The sequence below is a fragment of the Lingula anatina genome, chromosome 1 (genome assembly GCF_051362555.1).
Source record: "Lingula anatina isolate TDL-2025a chromosome 1, LinAna3.0, whole genome shotgun sequence".
Classification (NCBI taxonomy): Eukaryota; Metazoa; Brachiopoda; class Lingulata; order Lingulida; family Lingulidae; genus Lingula; species Lingula anatina.
The window spans coordinates 6,660,699-6,680,642 of NC_141767.1; the positions used below are offsets into that span (position 1 = coordinate 6,660,699).

A 19,944-nucleotide genomic window follows, 5' to 3' on the forward strand; every position below is an offset into this window, starting at 1 on the left:
ATTGATTGGTTCTTTAAAACCTAGACTGTGGTACGAAAGGAAAAATTACCGCCAAGTTATGCGTACCGTCACGTATTTAACTGAATGATATAGTTTTTGTTTCATTTTTTATCTATAATTGAATTTTTTAACTTAATTGAAATGAAGTTTGTATAAAAACATCAACTGTTATGCTGAACGACGAGATGTTTAAGTATTAAATCTTTTTTACAACAATCGGAAATGGGTCTGTGCGATTTGGCATCATGGCGAAGACGGTTCAGTAGGACAACACCACCACAACCTCTTGATTTTATAAAAATATGCCATGAATTCGTCATTATTAAATGGTAAGATAATCAAGGTTGTTTGTCAAATCCATGTTTAAGATTTAAGTAGCCCGATTTTGGAGGTAACATCAAAGAAACTCATGTTTTAAGTCTTATTATCTGCAAGTGTAGCTTTGTCGGTGAATATAGGCTTCAATAATGTTTGACACAATCAGAAGAAATGTAGATCTAAGAGTGGTTAGATGTTAACCTTTGGTGTTTGAACGTCAGAAGGTTTTATCTTGTAAAAATAATTTGAATGTAGGTGTGATTTGTGAACATGCGCAACGTCATCAAATAATTAATGAAGTGCGATCTATACTTGTCAGATAATGCATATTAAGTATTCCCACGATTTATGAAAAGTTCTAACAGTTATTTAGATTGCGTAGTGTTTGCATGGCAGGTTTATACTGATAAGCATATTTTATAAGTGTGACAGTTTTGATATTTGACAACAAATATTGTTTGAACATGAAGCATTTGTATTTGAAAACCCCTATTTTATTACAGCATTGAAAAAAGCTGATGCCCAACCAGAGTCAGGATGGAAGCATGCTAGTTTGTTTTCTTCAAACTCACCAAGTAGTAGCAGTTGTAGTGAGCAACAACTATCTGAAGATCCTCTCAGCTGGGTGACAAAACAAACCGGATCTTCACAAAGCAGTGAAATAATCAGTGCTTCCCAGTCGAAATCTGAATCAGAATCTGAGTAGGCAACAAACACTTGTTTTCATTAATTAATCAAGCATTCTCAGGGTATTATTTTCGTGTTCTTTATAGATTCATGAATGAGTTTCATGTATGAAATCATTTGTTAACATCCCTATTGCATCTCTTGTAAGTGAAGGCTTGTGAGGGAATACAGGTGGTTAAATTTGCAGTCCATAAAGTTGGAACTTTTCTGCTATACACAGACAGGCCTGTAGCTGGGAATTTCAAAAGGGGTGTTCTGTTTTGGGGAAAGTGCACCTTTTACCATGAACCCTACATGTACCTAGATAAAATGTTGATTCGTTCAAACCCTATGAACCCCCCCCCCCCCCCCAAAGCTATACAGGCCTGACAGACCTGTATAACTACAGATAATCATGTATTAATTTCATTTATTATGTTTGTTATTTGTTAGTGTTCTATTATGATAAGCATATATATATATATTACTGATGTGCCTAAGATTTTAATTTTCTTTTTGATAGTGAGGTTCTTTTGATAGAAAGTTCTCCTGAGGCTGAAAAAGCTAGAATTAACAGCAGTGAAGGCACAGTCATCCAAAAGCATAGAATGCAGGTAATCAATCCAGTGACAATATTTGTTATTGTTATTGACAAAATTTATTGCTTCTTAAAGACATTGTACAGGATTACTGCATGAATATCAGAATGTATTTAAAGCGAGTTTCCAACATCTGCTCATGAATATTTTTCACAATGCTTCTCGTGTTGATGGTCTCTTTTTCTTTTTTATTTGGGGGGTTAAGTAAATTTCATTCTTTGTTCTTACGTATGAATACATTTCATTCTTATTTCTGATCAATAGGAACATAATTCTGCTCACATTGGAAGAGTACCAAACACATATGACCAAGGTACATCTGGGGCATCACCATTAGGTTCTCCAAGTCCTCAGAAAATGATTCCAAGAAGTCTCACTCTGGTAACACATGGAGGCTCTCCTGGTACTCCTAGGTCACAGATAGTAAGGACTGTGCCCATTCAGGTAGTAACAACCCTGGGGACAGGTGCCCCAGTGAGGCAACCAGCCCAGTCTTTATCACCAGGAACCCATGGTGGAAGTGGAAACAGACCAGGTATTCTACGCCAGGTAATACATCAAGGTCAAACAACACAGCAAAATTTTGTCAATACAGTACAGTCCCTTCCAACAGGAATACATGCTGCATCACCTGAAAAAAATATTCAAGTTGTTGTTTATTCAACAACTAATCAACCTCCGGCCCAAAAATACCAAAAGAAAATAGGCAAGCATGGGGAAGTGCAGTTTTTACGAATGTCTGCCCAGGGACCAAAAGAGGGCGGTAAACCACTGGTGAAACAAGGGTTGCAGCAAAAAACTGCCTCAGCTGCAGCAAAGTTACATTTGTCTCAAAATCAAGGACGTCCTATCTTTCCAAACTGCAGCAAAAATCAAAATGCTATGAATTCTCAGACGTTACATCAGGATTTCCAACCCAAGATTGTAGAAGTCTCCAGCTCTCAGATACCCCTTGGTACCCCACACCAAGTCAGTCAGAATATCTCTGCAGCTAATAATGTCCAGACAACTGTTATAGGTTCCAGTACCACTTCACCTACCAAAGCATTGATTAACAACAAGAGCCCTGTGAAACTGGTGTTTTTAGGCCCAGAGTCCAAGAATCCAGATGCTCTTGCTCATATGGTCTCCCATATCAGCACTGTTGCAGGGAAGCCAGTTTCGGTACAAACCAACCTGGTTGGAAATGGTGGTGTTGACAGCAATACAATGGTGATTGAAAAGAATGCCCTGTGTTTTATTGATAACAAGTTGATGCAGTGGGATGGCACAAAGCTGGTGGAAGTAGGTAGGTGCAAGTAATTTATGTATTTATTGAAATATGTTTTTTATAGTCAAAGTGGATAATAATTACAGACCAGGGATTTGGTAGATGGTAGATTTGGTCAAAGTAACCTACACAGTATAATATATTCAGATAATTGTGTGTTTAAAATATGAATGTGTTGTTTTATGTTTGCAAAAGGTGGTAAGTATGGAATGTGATATTATCAGACCAGAAAACTAGTCAATAAAAAAGGATGGACAAGGTTGCATAAAAGCTTTTTCTAAAAAAAAGAGAAAAAAAAACATTACGCTTTGTGCATGTTTTTCTAGTACAAAAGCTCTATTCAAAATTAATGTTATTTGACCGAAGTAGGTAGTGAATTGATGTTTATATCATATTTCAGGTGTTTTACCTGGTCAAGTAAAGGGAGGTGGAGGGGGCAAAAACTCACCGGGACAAGTGTGGAATGGAAGGGTGTTTAAACATGTTAATGTGGAAGATCTGGCAAGGTAAATTATTGATGTATTCCTGATTTTAATGAAATGAACATTGGATTTTGTATTTTGAAGAGGTTGCATATGGTTTGTTTTCTTACATTTTCAATCCTCTGTACATCTGTGTAGTATTGATGTCAGAAATTGAAGATCAGTTGCTTTTTGTAAAAAAATTTTTGTCATTTGTTCTGTATCATGTATCTTTTCAAACATAAACATATTGATTTACTTGCTTGTGATTAAATATACTTGTTAGGAAACCAATCCATGCAGCCAGCACTGCAGTTACCCAGAACAGCACAGTGAACAGCTCGTCAGGTCAGTCAGTTGTCACTATGACCCCAGTCCAGCCAAAGAAGCCATCTAGAAAAAGACCAGTTCCTCCAGATGATGGGGTAAGAGAACATATTTATAAAAGATCAGATTCAGGCTAAAGTGAGATGTAATTTTTATGTCATCATTTGAAAAGTGTACTGTGAGAAACACATATTATAGGTATATGCATACAGTGTCCTGTGCATAATTTAATGTAAATTAGAGTTAACAACATATAATAACGGGATCCCCGACTTATGTCACAAAAGTTTGGGAATTATCAGTGTTTGCATCATGTGTTATTTACAGCTGTTTATGCTTTATTTTAATTGCAGGGAGATTATTATATAGCTTGTAGCAAGTGTGGTCAGCTGAGCAAAGATTATTTGAACTGTGATGATTGTGGCCGACCTCTACCAGAGACTGTGAAGTGGTATAAAGCGTCAGAGGAATCAAAGTCCAAAAATGTCAAACTTTCAAAACCTATAGACCAGAAAACATTCTACAAGTCAAAATTAAGTGTACATAGCTCGTTGTATAAAGATATGACTTTTGAGGAAGATAATCCACTGGGAAAGACAACCAGAAGTCCCTCCGTGCAAGGGAATCAGGGAGGGAAGACTGGCCAGATTAGAGGACGTGGTCGGGGAAAAGGAAGGGGAAGAGTACCCCTTAAATTTTTAGAACCAGGTACTGACATATGATAATCCCAAACTTAGTAGTTAAAAACCATTATTTGTCACCAAAAATGATTTTCTTTGATCTAATAATTTTTTTACCATTACGTTATTTCTTTAGTTGAGCATATGGAACAGTTTCATTGGCTACTGAATACCTTCAGTGTACATCAAAACTGCTGTGTACATTTGTCATTTAAAATTTTTAAAAAAATCTGTTACCTTTTTCAGAGACTGTCACAATCTCATCCTCTGAGGATGAAGAGAGTCATAGTACCAGCAACAGCATCAGCAACAGTTCTCGGTCTACTCCTGAGAGTAATAAAGAGCTTGAAGTTGCACCTAAGAAACCTTTGACAAGAAGGGAAAAGATGGAAGGACCAGTAAGTAAAGCCTTTCAGAACACACTTTATTTAAGTAATATATATTCTGGTGAAGTAATAAATTTGTATGTTTAACTTAGCTTTAATTCTCAGCTTTAATATGATTTCTCCAAATGTATACTTTTTGATTGAAGTGTACTTTTAAGACATTTATTATTGGCTTTATCGCAATAATTTAGTCTACCATTAAGTTGTTCTACATCCTATAGCGTTCAGTAAACTCACCAAATATGTGTGTTGTAGGATGGGAAACCAGCAGGAGGTGGCCATCCAGAGTTCATAGAGGGGGTTCATTATGTACGTGTGGCCCAGCCACAGGCTCCCCCACCTGCTACCACTAATGTCCAAGAGGAAGAGGATCTCCCCATTCAGAGACTGGTGCTAGAGGCCAAGAGGGTCATGCTTGGTTCCTTGCCTGGGATACCATTTGAACCTATCATTTTATCTCCAGAAGTTATACGAATGAAAATAGAGTGTAGGTTTTCTTCAAGTTTGTTTTATTGAGGAGTGCTTTCTATAAAAAAATCATTTCTGCTTTTAGGTTAAAATAGCTCTGTTATAGATAACATGTGATTCAAAATACCCTGTGTGTCAATGATTAATAGTATATTCATTTTAAATTGAAATTTGAAATTATAATTATGGTGTACAGTATTTGTACCAGATTAGGTGCATGTACATTATCTGTCATTGAAACTGAACTTAAAATCGTATTTCTGTGGCTTACAGGTCAGGATGATTCTGTCAACATATCATTGTATCCCAATGATATTGTGAAGTGCAAGGGTCACTTTGGCCAGAAGATGGCAGTACTGTTCCTGTACACAACCCCAGGGTGTGGTGCCAGAGTCCGGTCCCTCTGTCATATGAACCAAGCTACAGACCCCTGCTATGACCCTGGCAGTATACGTATGTATATTCTGCGTATTTTGCACCAATAACTAGTGTACAGCAGAAAAAAGGCACTTGTTTGGTCAATCTAAGATAAAATTTAAAAAAAGAAGTGTGTTTTTATTGATTGTTGTACTGCGTATTATCTCTAGCAGTGATATGGTGCTTGAAATGTTATCATCATTATCATCATCATCATCATCATCCTGAAACGATATGTAAATCAAATGCGGAAAGCATGTGGGTTTTGTCTCATTAATAATGTCTTAAATTTTACTTTCAGAACAAAATCGAAAGTGTATCACTATTATTTTCCCACATCCGCAGCCCAAAGCACAGGAGAAGAAGATAGAAAAGATCTTTGAAATGATTCAAGAGAAGCAAGGTGAAGAGCAGAACTCCGAGGAAAAAACAAAACTTTATTCACATGTCACTGACAAAGAGACGCTGGAGATCATGACAGATATTAATACTAAACAAAATCAGCAGTTGGAGCGGTCTCGACAGGACAAAGCGGCTGATGAAGATCAGCAGATGGGAGAGGTAGAAGACATGGAGATGCCTCATGTTTACAGGTTTACTGGGCCCATTGTCAAGTAAGTTATGAGAAGTTTTAATATATCCCCTTACTTTATGTTGCCAAAAAATATGATAGAAATTTTCAAACAAAAGGCTATAAATGAATGTGTTTGATTATTCTGAAATATCTTTGACCTTCACATGTAATGTTGTTTATCATGAACTTGTTTGGTGATATCACACACCATGAAATCTTTATTAGGTAATTGAATTATGTGGTATTCTTAAAACAAGATTATTTATTTATTTATGTTAAAAAATCTGTTACTTTTTTCAGAGATAATAATATTATATAAAATATATATATTTTCTCCAGACTATTGGTATGGCCGCCTCCCCCAGCCATAGGTGGTATAACTGTCACCAATGAAGATCTGTTTTGTCTGAATGATGGGGAGTTCCTAAATGATGTCATCATTGACTTTTATTTGAAGTATGTACAGTTCTGTAATGATTTTAACTTAAAGGGACATTTTGTGTCATCTGTTTACATGTATATGTTATCAACTTAAAGAGTCATGGTTGGTAAATCATGGACATTTTTCCACACCAAAATCCTCTGTATGTCCCTTTCAAATTTTTTAAGGTTTTAGTAAGAATTTTCTGCTGCTTTATTCATCTCAAAATGTGTGATATTTTAAGTTTAATTTTATTAAATGAATGGCACTAGCTTTATCAAATTGGCATTTTTCAGGTACCTATATGTGACTATGCTCAGCGAACAAGACAGACAACGCACGCACATTTTCAGCTCATTCTTCTACAGAAGATTGGTACAGAAGAATATATCCAGGTACTCCACTTCAGAAACACAGAATATGAGGTAGGTTACTAATTCAATTTGTTTAGTAACTTTTTTGTTCTTTGTATTTATTTCCATTTTATTTCCTTTATGAAGCCATAAAGTCAGGTATCTTATTCCTTGGAAGAAACATAAAGTTACTGAGACCTTACTTATTTTTCTCTTTAAATTATATTTGTTTATATCATTGGTTTGTTAGAATTGATCATCAGATTGTATGAATTTTTCTGGCTTTTTTTTACTGCAAATAAACTGTGACAAACTATTTCAGTACATCAGAGAAGAGGCACAACAGAGTGAAAACTTGGACTAAGAATGTTGACATTTTTGACAAAGACTTTATTATTGTCCCCATCAATGAAAGGTTAGTATATTGCTTGTATTCACTACAATTTTTTCTCAGTAATTTTTATACCCACACCTGTAACCAGTAACTATATGTCCATCAAGCTGTTGCCATGGAAAATGTAATTCACCCTTGTTTTCTTTGTTCCTTATGACTGAGGGATATTAATAAATATCAGTGACAGTTCTTTTATCTGTTCTTTTTATTCTGATTAACAAGAAACAAGGGTGGGGGAGGGTGATATTAATTGTTTACACCAAGTGCTATGTCATTATACCGGAAGCTCAGTTAAGTAGAACCATCTTTTCATCATGACTTTTTTTGGCATTTTTTACAGTGCCCATTGGTTTCTTGCCATCATTTGTTTTCCTGGCATTGATAGACCAGAGACATACGAATATACTAAAACTTTTAAAGTAGAGGAACCGTTCATGAGATTGCTAAAAGACCACAAAACAAAAAGTATATTAACCATTGACAAAAACAAGCTGAAAGAGAAGAACAAACAAGAGCTGTCCACAAATGTTGCTGTCAAAGTGGCAACCCAGGGTAAAGTGACTGTGGTGAGACTGAAACAGACAGATAAAGATGACAAGTCCAAAAAGACATTGACAGTAACTCCTCCAGAGGAGCTGGATGATATGAGACTACAGGAGAAAGCGGAGAATGACTTGCTGGCAGCACACACACTGATCACTCTGGCTCAAGGTGATGAATCTATAGCCAAGGTAACATATACCTCCTATGATGTTTTCCATTACTCTGTTTAAATGTCAGGTTCGATGTGGTCATTGCACTTTTAAAGTATTATTGATTGTGATTTTAAGAATGTTTAGATGAGGGAAAACAAATAGGTTTGTTAGTGGAAGCAAATAATAATAATTGAATTGAAGGCTTTAAGTTTGAACTTAATTATTGAAGTAAATTTTATAATTTAATTTTTATTTGTTTATTTCAGGAGACTGAAAGTCAGTCTTCATCTAACTGCAGTAGTCAGGAAAGCAAGGAAGAACCCATGGATTGTGATGAAGCTGTATGTTTAGTAAAATTTTGTATTAGAATAACTTTATTTAATCTTATTATAGAATGTAAAATTTGAAGGTATTGTTAGCTTTGATTCACCTATAATAATGTCATTTTCTGCCGTTATGCTAAAATAATGAGCTCATTTTTATGTTAAGATAACAAATAAAAATTAAGCCTTTGTTCTTACGTTTCAGGACACCCCAAGTACCCCCAATAAAGAGGAGAAGATGGAGGTGGAGGGTGGCAGTAAGGAAATGGTGGATTCCCAGTCATCGGTGGAGACACCTGAAACAACCCAGAAAGTGAAAGAGGAAGAAAAAACTTCTGCCAAACCTAACAAGACACTAACACTGCAACAAACTGTGCAGGGAATTAAGAAGCAGTGAGTTTTGATGAAGCAAATTTCTCGGAGGTTTTCATGTTTTTAACATGTGTTAAATTTTCATCAGAGCAGTACCCTTTTAAATATCTGTCTTATGAAACATTCATTTTAACTGAGATTATTATTATTTTTTTTGTATATTTTGAAATATGATTTGAGTACTTTGTTCTCCTTATAATGGTGTACTTAATAACATTTCAGATTTTGTCACAACTTTAATTTTTTCAGACCCTGTATCCTAATTTTTGACTCACTCCCTGGGCCATCGAGATCAGGAGTAGTTCGCACGTTAAGGGAGTAAGTATGTTTGTTTCTTTTGCCAACATGAAAGTTATATTTCTAGAGCTTTGTCAATGATTATTGAAGCCAAACCATAAAAATGTGGAAAATGTTGCAGTAATTAAACTTTGTATCGAACCTTTTGTGCAGACAAAAAGATTGGAAGAGAAGTTTTTGTTGGTACTTATGTAGGTATTTACAAGTAGAGTGGAACAAGAAGAAACAGACCAAGAAAGTGTTTGACAAGGATACCATAAAAGGTGCTAATCCCAAGGCTCCACAGCAGAACAATTACAGTGATTGTGGGGTGTATGTGCTGCAATATGTGGAGAGTTTCTTCCAGGTAAGGTGACCAGGTTAAAGTTATGGAAAGAGAGAAATTGTTTATGCCAGAGAGTTGACACTTGGTTGCATCATCCAGCAATGTGAACCCAGTGTAATTTGCTTAAGTTTGAGGCATGACCCAATCAACGAATATTGCCAAGTTATATACTTAAGATTCCCACAAGGATGGAGTACCCAAACATTTTGTTTAATCGGACTTGAACTTGGCTATTGTAAGAGGCTATTATGAATTATCATATTGTTTTTTGAATGGTTGCAGTGGGTTTGTGTCATGCCCTGCAGTTGGGTCTTGTTAGGGTTTGTCGGTAAATATTTAGCAGTCAGGTGCAAAAGTATTTTGGTATTCATGTGACAACTTATTTTGTTGCAGAATCCAATCAAGGACTTCAACATCCCAATCAAAGAGCTGGAAAACTGGTTCACAGTTGAACTGGTCAGCAAAAAGAGGGAAGAACTGAAAAACTTAATTTTAATACTGCAAAAAGAGCAGGATGAAAAGCCTGTCAAGGTCAAAGAGGAAAAAGAAGAAGAAAAACCTGAAACATCTGCCCAGTCAACATCTGAGACATGACAGCTGTGGTCATCTCTGGTGCAAAGTATTTGTGAAAAGATGTGACACTGTGAACTTAATATTATCTTAATATAGTAAAGTTGTGTAAATTTTATTTGTGTAACAAGTATACCAATAAATATTACTTTTAGTTTAGTATAAATGATAATGATGATATTGAACTGACTACTAGGGAGTTTTGAAAGAGTATGTGAGGGGCCCACAGCTTTATTTCTTATTGTATATTATTATTAAAAATTGATGATGATGATGTTGATGAATTATAGTTGAATGGAATATGGATGGACAATAGGGTCCATCAGTTACATTAATTAGAATCTAATTGGTTGAGTTTAAGATTTCCTCACTTGAACCATAATGTTACCTTGACTTCCAGATAATATTATAAAGAATTGCGTATTTTCAAAAAAGCAGGAGCGTAAGATGTATCTTATGGCTACGCTTTCCAGGAAATACCTGTTTGGTGCAATTATATATTCAGTATAAATTTTATCATGAGATAATAGAGAAATCTTTTATGAGATTTATGTAATTTGTATCATAGAATTATATGGATATGCGCAATTTTTCAAGTTTCATTATGAAAGAAGGTGTGTTTGTACACTTCCTGATGTAAGCCAGTAGCAGTGTTCAGCAGTAACTACAGTATAATATGATATTTATGAAGTGAATTATTGTCAGTGATATGGTTTTATAAATCACACTAGTACCACTCCAGTCTAGTCATTATATCCCCACTGATATTCCATTATTTCACCATTTATTTCAGCAGTGCACATTAGCATACGTAGTAAAAGATTCCAGTTAAAAATGAATTTTAAAGATGAAATGTAGCATTCTGTTTACAATTCTTATTTTAAGGAGAATTGGCAAAATAAAGGACTCAGTTGTATATTATTATATAAATTTGGATTGATCAAAAAGAAATACAAGAGTACTGTCAACATGGGTTCATTTTATGAAATATTTAAATCTCGCGGTATTTTGTAAAATAAAGGCGCTTGACTTTATTGTATACAGCTTCAGTAAAAAATCGATTTGAATGGTGCAGATAACAGTATATTGTACATTTTTGTTTAAAAACATGATACAACAAACGCTAAAGTTCAAACGGTTACAAGTGACTATATTGCGTAATACTCTGATGTCAAGATCTGAAAGAGATGTATGGAGTAACGTAGGCAACCATCTGCCGACAGATAACGTTGCTGTTAGACTATTGTATTGTAAATAAAATTTGTTCCTTAATACTTCAGGTTTTCTCTTCAAGTTAATATGAACCAATTGTATTTTAGACTGCAAATTTTGAAAAATGAACAATCCAGATGTCACCCCACAAAAGAAGTGCTACCATGATGCAGAAATTTGATCTCGAGGAATTCACGAACAAAGAAAACTCTTTTTTTTTATAATATCAGAGAAATCAAGTTCAAAGATGTGTTTTTTTTTCACTTTGAATACTTTAACGTTTCGAAATGAGGGTGCACTGTCCACAACCGCAATTCCCGAGCCCAGGTTTTGTTTTTTGTACTCCTGTGCACGTTTAATGTACATACATGTACTGAGCGTGCTAGCGCAATGTGAATATAAGAAATAATGTAAATAAAACTGCTTGAGGTTAATTTTTCATGATTATTCGGTCCATAAGAATTCTGACGCAGTTTTTTTCTTAAGATCTATCTCATTTCCAGCTGTGGACGACTATGTGGTCTCGGAGCCAGGCTTTTATACACGTAGTCCTCAGAGTGCTGGGAGTAGAACCGCACGGGAAGAGACGGCGGGTGCTGCCACTGAGGCACGTTCTTGTCCTTGGGGCGAACTAGAATAAAAAAATGGAGAGCGTGGTATTTCTGCCAGGCATTTTTGACTTGCTAAACAAGCAACTTGTTTATCAGATGCTACACTTTTTCCTTCAGTAAGCAAGTACTTTTTTAGGAAGCATATCTTAGCCAAATGTGTATTCGAAAGAGCGCAACATAGCGATAGCAAGACGCAATGCATTTAACTTACCTAACAACAACAGGCTTCGATTGTTCACAGTGTAGACATTTAACCACTTGTTTTGTGATATTTTAAAGGTGCGACAAATGGTTTAAAGAGCGATATTATGGGCAAAATAATGCTCAATGGAGCGTTTCTTTTACATTCTTGTTAAATAAGTGCCTTAGAATATTTGATTTCTTTAGTCGCCCCTGGTAGCTGTTGCTGCCCTTCCTACCTGTGGGCATTAAAGAGTATATGTAAAAACAACGCTGCCTTAGAGACTGCGCTAATAACAGCTCCAGAGCTTTAAAATTTTGGTATATAACAAGATCATGTAAGCGGCTTGTAAAGAAAACTACATCCCGTCACTAAATTTCACAAGAAATGCACCCATTCTACCTAGCATAAATGCTGTATCTTTCCACTTTCCACGATTAACAGACATATGTTGCTTGGGGGTTGAGACATCTTACCTAGCATGGTTGGTCTCCATGGTCTTTCCAGTGGAATTCTCGTGGTAACTTCAAAAGGCACCCGGTTGGTCCGGAAAATGTTAAAACTTTCTTCGGAGGAATTCATATTTAATGTCGACGTTTTAAGTTAACCGAGCTAACTATAAATATGACTTGTAGGTTAACGAGCTGCAGCACAATGTACCCTGTACTGTAAGGTTTGTGCATGCGTGCGCGGTCATGTGACAGTGATGTGTAAAATAAATTATACCTTCATAATAATGCCAAGTGGGTCTCAGTGGTTTGGCTCATATGCATTGCATTTACGAATGACTAGGAAAAAGTATGAAGCGGGGAAAATTGTAGAGAAATAGGTATCAATAATAGTTCAGTTGGTGTTTTTTTTTCACCAGTTGGTGCAGTTGAGAGAGAGAGAGAGAGAGAGAGAGAGAGAGAGAGAGAGATTTGAAGATCTTGATATACCATGATTTCTTACACAAAATTCAATGTGAATATGGAAGACGCAAAAGATAAGTGTTTAAGTTTTATTCACAGAGACATTAACCACAAACTTATTAACAAATGTATAAAAATAGTGAGGTAAAAATACGGGCAGTTATATATATATACTAGTAAGGTATTAAAATACTGTTTTCAGACCAGCTGACGTTTATGAAAACGTTCAGTTTTAATGATTAACAATTGACATTTGCTTGGAAGTCGCAGTATCCGGCAGTGTTATAGTGAAGCCCAGCGCTGCAGGCCCGTTCTATAGCATAGTATCCGTTCAGTTGTAAGCACTCGCAATATTTGCCGCAGTCTGACGGGTGACGCTTGTATGGCCACCATTTTTCACAGAAGACTGGAAAAAATACAATAATGGCAAATGTCAATAAACAACGTTAACAAGGTCTCAAAGTTCAGCGATACTGAACATTCTAGGTACGGCAATTTATGATTTTAAGGTTGTGTACAGTGTAGTGTAGTGTAGTGGGATTAAGAATGAGAATAGAGAGTAGGTTTACCTCCAAGTTTTATCTTACATACTTAATAAAGAGCTAATTAATGTGCTAGACGTGAAATCAATTTACAGTTTACCCACCAGTAGAGCAATCTGCGTTGTTTTCGGTGCCTTCGTTGCTACCGCCACTTGAGCCGCTGCTTCCTCCAGTAGTGCCACTGCCGCTACTACCACCACCTGTACCGGTGCTGCCACCGCTGGTGCCACTGCTTCCGCCACTTGTGCCACTGCTACCGCCACTGCTACCGCCACTTATACCACTGCTTCCACCACTTGTGCCACTGCTTCCGCCACTTGTGCCACTGCTTCCGCCGCTTGTGCCACTGCTTCCGCCACTTGCACCACTGCTTCCGCCACTTGGGCCGCTACTACCATCATTTGTACCACTGCTACCGCCACTTGTGCTACCGCTACCGCCACTTGTGCCACTGCTACCGCCACTTGAACCGGTGTTGCTACCGCTGCCGTAATTTTGTTTGCAGGTATAGTCACACCAGAAGTTGACGGGATCATAGTACAGCCCAGCTGGACACGATTGCTGGAACACCCTGCCGCTCCCGGTGATATCACACGAACAGTAGAGTGCACAGTTCGTGGGGTGTGGATGAATTATGCTTAACGAACCGATGCAAATGTCTGAAAGTAGAAAAATAATATTTTGTTGAATGTTTCACAAATTTGGTCAGATAGATAATTAATAATGAGATGAGGTTCGTCTCGTAGTTTTTTGTCTAAAAATACTGATTTCGTACCTGGTGGACAAGTTCCAGCTTCGGAATCAATAACCCCACCGCTGCCACCAGTGTTTCCAGTGCCACTATCTGTGTTTCCGCCATTGTTGCCGCCCATATCTCCACCAGTGTTACCACCAGTACTGCCACCAGTGTTGCCTCCAGAATCACCATCAGTACTGCCACCAGTGTTGCCTCCAGAATCACCACCGGTAGTGCCACCAGTGTTGCCACCAGTATCACCGCCGGTACTGCCACCAGTGTTACCACCAGAATCACCACCGGTAGTGCCACCAGTGTTGCCGCCAGAATTACCACCGGTATTACCACAAACTGCATTTGAGTAATCACACAGTGAAATATCCGGGTTGTAGTATGTAAATTCGGGGCAGCGCTCCTCGGTTATCTTGTTGTTGCCGGCAATGTCACATGTACAATATTTCGAACAGTCTGTTGGATGTTGGTACTTTCCGTCGCCAAGTGGACATTCTGGTGTAAAATTGAATAATATTATCTTACATGCATTTTCAGAAATCAGATTATATAAGGTGCACTTATTAACCAAACTAACACAACGGTATCTCTGCAACAATGATGTGGTAAAGATTATTATACAAAAATAGCTGGTGTGTGTTGGCAGCCAAGGGTACTCAAATTCATAAAACGTACCTGTAGGACAAGAACCTGCCATAGTGAGATCTGGCAGAGCAGGTGCCTGTGTCACGCCTCCTCCCCCCTGTCCTCCATCTCCAATTGTCCCGGTGGGGCAAACTGCCGAGTTCCTCACACACCATTTTCGACTGGGGTCAAAATATTGGTTTTCGGGGCAACATCGTGCCCATTCAATGTAGGCATTATTGTTCTGATCCCAGACACAGCTACAGTATTTTGTACAATCAGATGGGTGAGCTGCCTCCCCAGGCTTGGTGCAGGTTCCTGGAAAAGACGATTAGATGTTGTTCAAAACGTGGAAAATATATTTTGAAAACTTCGGGAGATCAACTGCAGTAAAAACGAAGCTACCTTGCACCGTTGGATTAATTTTGTGCTAGATAAGTACAGACTACAGAGGGCTTTTTGAAATTACTTCAAGCTAAGGTGATTTTTTGTGACAAACGGTTTTATCACACTTTTAACTGTTTTAAATACCTTGTGGACAGAATGGTTGGAGAGTTGGGATGTAACACCATTTCTCTTTCGGCGTTTCTGTATCTCCACCTCCGGTACCACCACCAATGGTGCCACCGCCAGTACCGCCATTGCCGGTACCAGTACCACCTCCGATAGGTCCACTGCCACCTGTGCTTGTTCCTGCCACATAACCTCCACGCACTTCTTCAAATGGGATTGGAAGAACGTCAGGATCCACCCTATTGTTGTAGACATCGTTGATTGTCCTCAGTAGAGGGTACTTTCCCATTGAGCAATGTTCACCATTAAAATCGTCCAAAGACAGTGCCCAGATCATAGCGCCAGCATAATCGTTATCGATAGCGTACTGAGTCTAGAAGAGAGAATTTGGCAAATTATACGAAACGAAGTTTGTCTATAGGCCTAATACAACCTCCATCCCTTTATTTTTTGCTTAATATTTATGCTAGAAGCTGGAAGGTAGATTTGATCCTTTTAGGAAATAATTTAAAGAGGATGTAAACATTTTAAGTATTGAACGTACTGTAGTTGCTAATAAAGTAATTATATTTACCTTTAATGCAATACTTTTTTTGTCGTCGAACCCAATCCAGTTTTCCAGATTGACAGCATACGGAGCCTTGTGTTCGGAATGCCAGAATGGCTGATAGCCTCCTTCAGTCACCATTGTGCATATCTGGAAGAGCGACATTGTATTAGCAGTCTCTAAAAGGCGCATATGTCAAGTTTTGGGGTATTTAGATACCGCACATTCCCTTTGCAAATAGAAGAGAAGCCAACATGTTTCGTTGGAGGCTAGGTTCGATTTTAGAAAATTTGAACGTTTGCCATAATTTTTATCGCCAGATTGAATTATTTGAGAGAAAATTAATTGACAAAATTATGGTAAAAATCTTCCGCGAAAGTTTTATCATGTTCACGTACTTGATGGTACGGTTGGTACCCTGCCTCCCAGTTGTAGCCCACACCAGCCCCCATAGCTGGGGCACCAACGCGGTACTCGGTGGGGAACTTGAGCCTAAACGTCCTGCCGTAGGTGGGCATACCCATTACAAGCTTAGATTTTGGCGCTCCGAGCTGTTCCCAGTACTTCATAGCGGCGTTCTGAAAACGAATTTGTTTGATTATAAACCAATCAGAGTGTAGCGTGATTTCAAAATCATATACACAACTGGCAACATCACCTTCATCACATTCTAAAACAAGTATATGTGTATTTGCGTGCGTGCGTGCGTGCGTGTGTGTGTGTGTGTAGAGTACGATAATTTCAAATATTATTTCATTAATAGAACAAATATGACTACTAACGGCGTTAAGTTCGGCTCTTTGCCATTCTTTCTCTGTGGATCTTCCGTACAGCGGGCTGTTTAGACCTACGTGGGAGCTCCAGCCACCATTGAAATCGTACGTCATTACATTGATAAAATCAAGGTCCCTGTAATAAAAAATATGGATATAAAAAATCATAATGGCATTTACATGTACAAGAAGCTTAAATCATGTAGCAAAACACAAACGCAGATACATGTGTTAAAAGGCACAATCTGACCACATAACTAGTGTGTAAATGTGTGTAAATTGGAAAAACAATTCTGATTATACTTTTTTTTGTAATTTAAATTTGTTCCAATCCTTTATCTTAACATTAATATTGATATATTTATTTTTTGCTGAAGTTCTACAGACGTGCCTTGCAAGCGCTGGTACATCATAAGCGACGTTAATGGTGCCTTTGCCTGCGGATACAGCGGACGTTAGCAACAACCGTGGCTGTCCTGCGTCAAACTCCCGTCTAAGGACCTGAAATATTGAAATCACTTCGTGGTAGATGCAAAAATGGTGTCACAAACTGTACTATTGTTTCTAATAATTGAAGGCGTTGGCTTCTTTGAGTTCTATTAAAGCCATTCATCACAATAGAATAAAGTTAATATTTGAAAAAAAAAGAGTACAATATATGGTATTTGTATCACGGTATGTTTCTACAGTGTTCTTCAAAGAAAACAGAAAACGAACACAAACCTGCACCAAACGAGTGAATGAAGATTTGTACGGTTCCACTGGATATTCCCAATCCACATCTAAACCATCAAAATCATGGTCTCGCAGAAATTTAGCTGTGTTTCTGGCAAAGGTTTCCATGGTTTGTTGATCTTTGGTAACTTTAATAAACCCATAGGAGCCTGCGTTCCAGCCACCGATTGCAAGTAAGGCACTTAGATGAGGATGCTGTTTCGCCATGTTCGTAATTGCCTTGAAGTGGCCAAGTCCGCCATTTTCATCTGAAAACAAAAAAACAGTGTGACAAATCATGTACACAAAATACACAGACAACGCGTTTTAGGTAAATAATGCATATCATAAATCTGCGTTTGTTTACAACCTATACCCCAATTCTGAATAAATTTGAATTCTATAATAACTGAGAAAATACTAGATCGTCTTGTGTCACGAAAGTAAAGACTGGTGATGGGAATGTTTTTTTTTTCATTTTCGGTTCAAACAGCGGTCAAACAATACGACAGCCACATTTGCATATTTTAAAGCTTTTCTAAGTCATATTATTTTCGACCAATGTCAGAACATACGATATCCCAAAATAGTTATTTCAATGCATGTCTGTACAATATGGCGAAATCACTGGCCGCACGGTGACCCATAGAGAGATAAAACATTGATATCTTACCTAAATCAGCGTAGGCATCTGAGGCTTCGATCGTCAGACCGTCCACATCAATGTTGGCAAAGGCATATATTATATGAGTGCAAAGATTGGGATCGATGTCGGCTGGGGTGAATTTGTCTTTTCCGGTTCGATACGTACTCCAGTTGGTAAAGTAACACACCACTTTTTTATTTGCTGGAAATAAATATTAAAACAAGGAATAAAGTCGTCCTTTATTTATTCGCAATATGATATTCGACAAGATTGAGTTGTTTGATAAAGAAAAACAGAGGTTAAGGAGAGCATCGTTTATGTTGCCTCATTTCCATTTTTTATTTTCAGCTAAGAAGTTTTATCTTCACACCTTGGTCAAGGCTAAAAAACTTACAAAATGATATATACCTTGACAATTAGATAAAAAATGTTAACGGATGGAAATGTTTTCACTTTTTAATGGTGATGACTGTTGAAAGAAAAGTGTATTATTTATGTAAAAAAAAATAATAAACAGAGGTCTTCAGTTCCTTTTTCCTTTTAACATATCTTACGTGGTACGACTCGCTTTGAACGTGCTTGTGGAAGTGATGTTGCCGCGACAAAAACGGGCGCAAAGACTAAAAATGCCAACGCCAGTCTCATCTAAAATTAAAAAAAAAAAAAATTAACAGTTGATTTTTTGGTTAGATTGATATTAGTAATTAGTAAATATAACATATTTGTGAACAGCCGTTACTTCAATAAAAATCACGACGAACTTTTCATAAAATTGTGTACTCACCGTTGCTTTTTTAACTGGCAGGTGTGTGAGAGAAGGAGCGAAATCAGTAAGTAACGCCCGCCGAGGTGATCCGTTTGTTTTTAAAGCCACAGCACAATCAGCAGATCTGTAACGATGAGTTATCAGTGTGTTTAGACACGCACGGCAGACAGAGGTAGCACGATGAGTGTCAAGTGCTCAGAAGTGCTATCTGGTCACATCTATAAGTTTATCGCTAACGGGGCGGTCCCGTAGGGTACTTGGCGGTCATTACGTTACCGGCATTTTTCAGGAATGATGAAATTTATAATTATTACGTGCATCCGAAGCCTGGAGAGGTATTACATTGTTAATGTGAATCATTACATAAAAGTGATTATTCACATCTTCGGGATAATATTGCAAGCACAGAAGTGCATTTGTATTGCAGAGCGTTCACATATTGTCAGCTTGATAGGAGCAAAAACGCTTTCCTTTCTTGATAAATTACAGAAATCAACAATCATGTTTAGGCGAAACTTGCAATATTACTATTTAACTATCATATATCTCGACAGGAGTTGTACAGATCCCTAATGTTTTTTCTTATTAAAACGTTTTACATTCTAAGTAAAAGATGCTTTATACGGGATTTGCCCACCAAATAGAATTTTCCTCCAAAAAAAAAGCAATTTTCTCTTACTCATGAATAATTGCTCGACCCGTCCCTCCTTTGATGTTTAATTTAATTATTTTGTTCTCAATGACTTTTTAATGTAAACGTCAGGTACATTTATTTTGAGGGTCTGAATTGAGAAATATTAGAAGCTTTGAAGGATATGTAAACATAGAAGATATGAGTTTGGGAAATTTTCAAACGCGTACAGTATACTTTTAATTGTTTTAACGACGTGCCAATCCCATACACGAGTGTTACTGCTCCACTACCCTTGTGGCGGAAACAGACAGACATAGAAGAATGACTTAATGAATCCGGAGGTATGACATCAGATCCCCGGAGAGATGACAATGCCCCAAGTCTCCATTTTTGGTTATTTTCGTGCTGCTATGACCAGCGTGACGGAGCCTGAGTCATGCATCGCAATTAAGAAGATAACTGACCAAGAGGAGCGTTAGGGTCACGTCCAAACTGAGAGGTGCTTCGGGCGGAATACGATATATCTATATTTTCAGTTACTGGGCGTAAATTCTTTTATAGATCCACCCGTCCAAAAAGAAAATGTAATAAAATAATTGCCTTGAA

The 19,944-nt window shown here is 37.4% G+C and overlaps 2 protein-coding genes and 1 long non-coding RNA gene across 4 annotated transcripts; 1 reads left to right on the top strand and 2 right to left on the bottom strand.

The window, feature by feature from the left end:
• Positions 1–77: 77 nt before the first annotated feature.
• On the top strand, positions 78–11,190 carry LOC106169672 (uncharacterized). Of its 2 annotated transcripts, XM_013549252.2 has the most exons (20): positions 114–329; positions 822–1,020; positions 1,508–1,598; positions 1,848–2,871; positions 3,254–3,359; positions 3,601–3,739; positions 3,995–4,349; positions 4,568–4,719; positions 4,963–5,194; positions 5,449–5,628; positions 5,894–6,206; positions 6,506–6,622; positions 6,884–7,012; positions 7,263–7,355; positions 7,675–8,065; positions 8,296–8,370; positions 8,558–8,745; positions 8,974–9,042; positions 9,217–9,367; positions 9,740–11,190. In XM_013549252.2, the coding sequence occupies exons 1-20, from the start codon at positions 308–310 to the stop codon at positions 9,938–9,940; spliced, it is 4,227 nt and encodes a 1,408-aa protein (XP_013404706.2). In that variant the 5' UTR covers positions 114–307; the 3' UTR covers positions 9,941–11,190. The 2 variants fall into 2 exon arrangements, with proteins under 2 accessions (XP_086855043.1, XP_013404706.2); XM_086998917.1 differs by lacking the exons at positions 822–1,020; positions 1,508–1,598 and having other exon boundaries at positions 78–329; positions 1,997–2,871.
• Positions 11,046–12,631, bottom strand: LOC106169673 (uncharacterized). Its single transcript, XR_001239127.2, has 2 exons — positions 12,397–12,631; positions 11,046–11,759 (listed from the first exon to the last, which is right to left on the bottom strand). It is a non-coding gene; the product is annotated as an uncharacterized LOC106169673 (long non-coding RNA).
• A 275-nt stretch (positions 12,632–12,906) lies between these two features.
• LOC106169677 (uncharacterized) lies at positions 12,907–18,910 on the bottom strand. The gene is made up of 13 exons (XM_013549255.2): positions 18,723–18,910; positions 18,493–18,583; positions 17,966–18,139; positions 17,302–17,561; positions 16,970–17,079; positions 16,588–16,714; positions 16,204–16,383; positions 15,833–15,955; positions 15,277–15,631; positions 14,797–15,063; positions 14,149–14,616; positions 13,478–14,032; positions 12,907–13,237 (listed from the first exon to the last, which is right to left on the bottom strand). Exons 2-13 carry the CDS (start codon positions 18,581–18,583, stop codon positions 13,071–13,073), a joined length of 2,877 nt encoding a protein of 958 aa, XP_013404709.2. The 5' UTR covers positions 18,723–18,910; the 3' UTR covers positions 12,907–13,070.
• Positions 18,911–19,944: the final 1,034 nt, after the last annotated feature.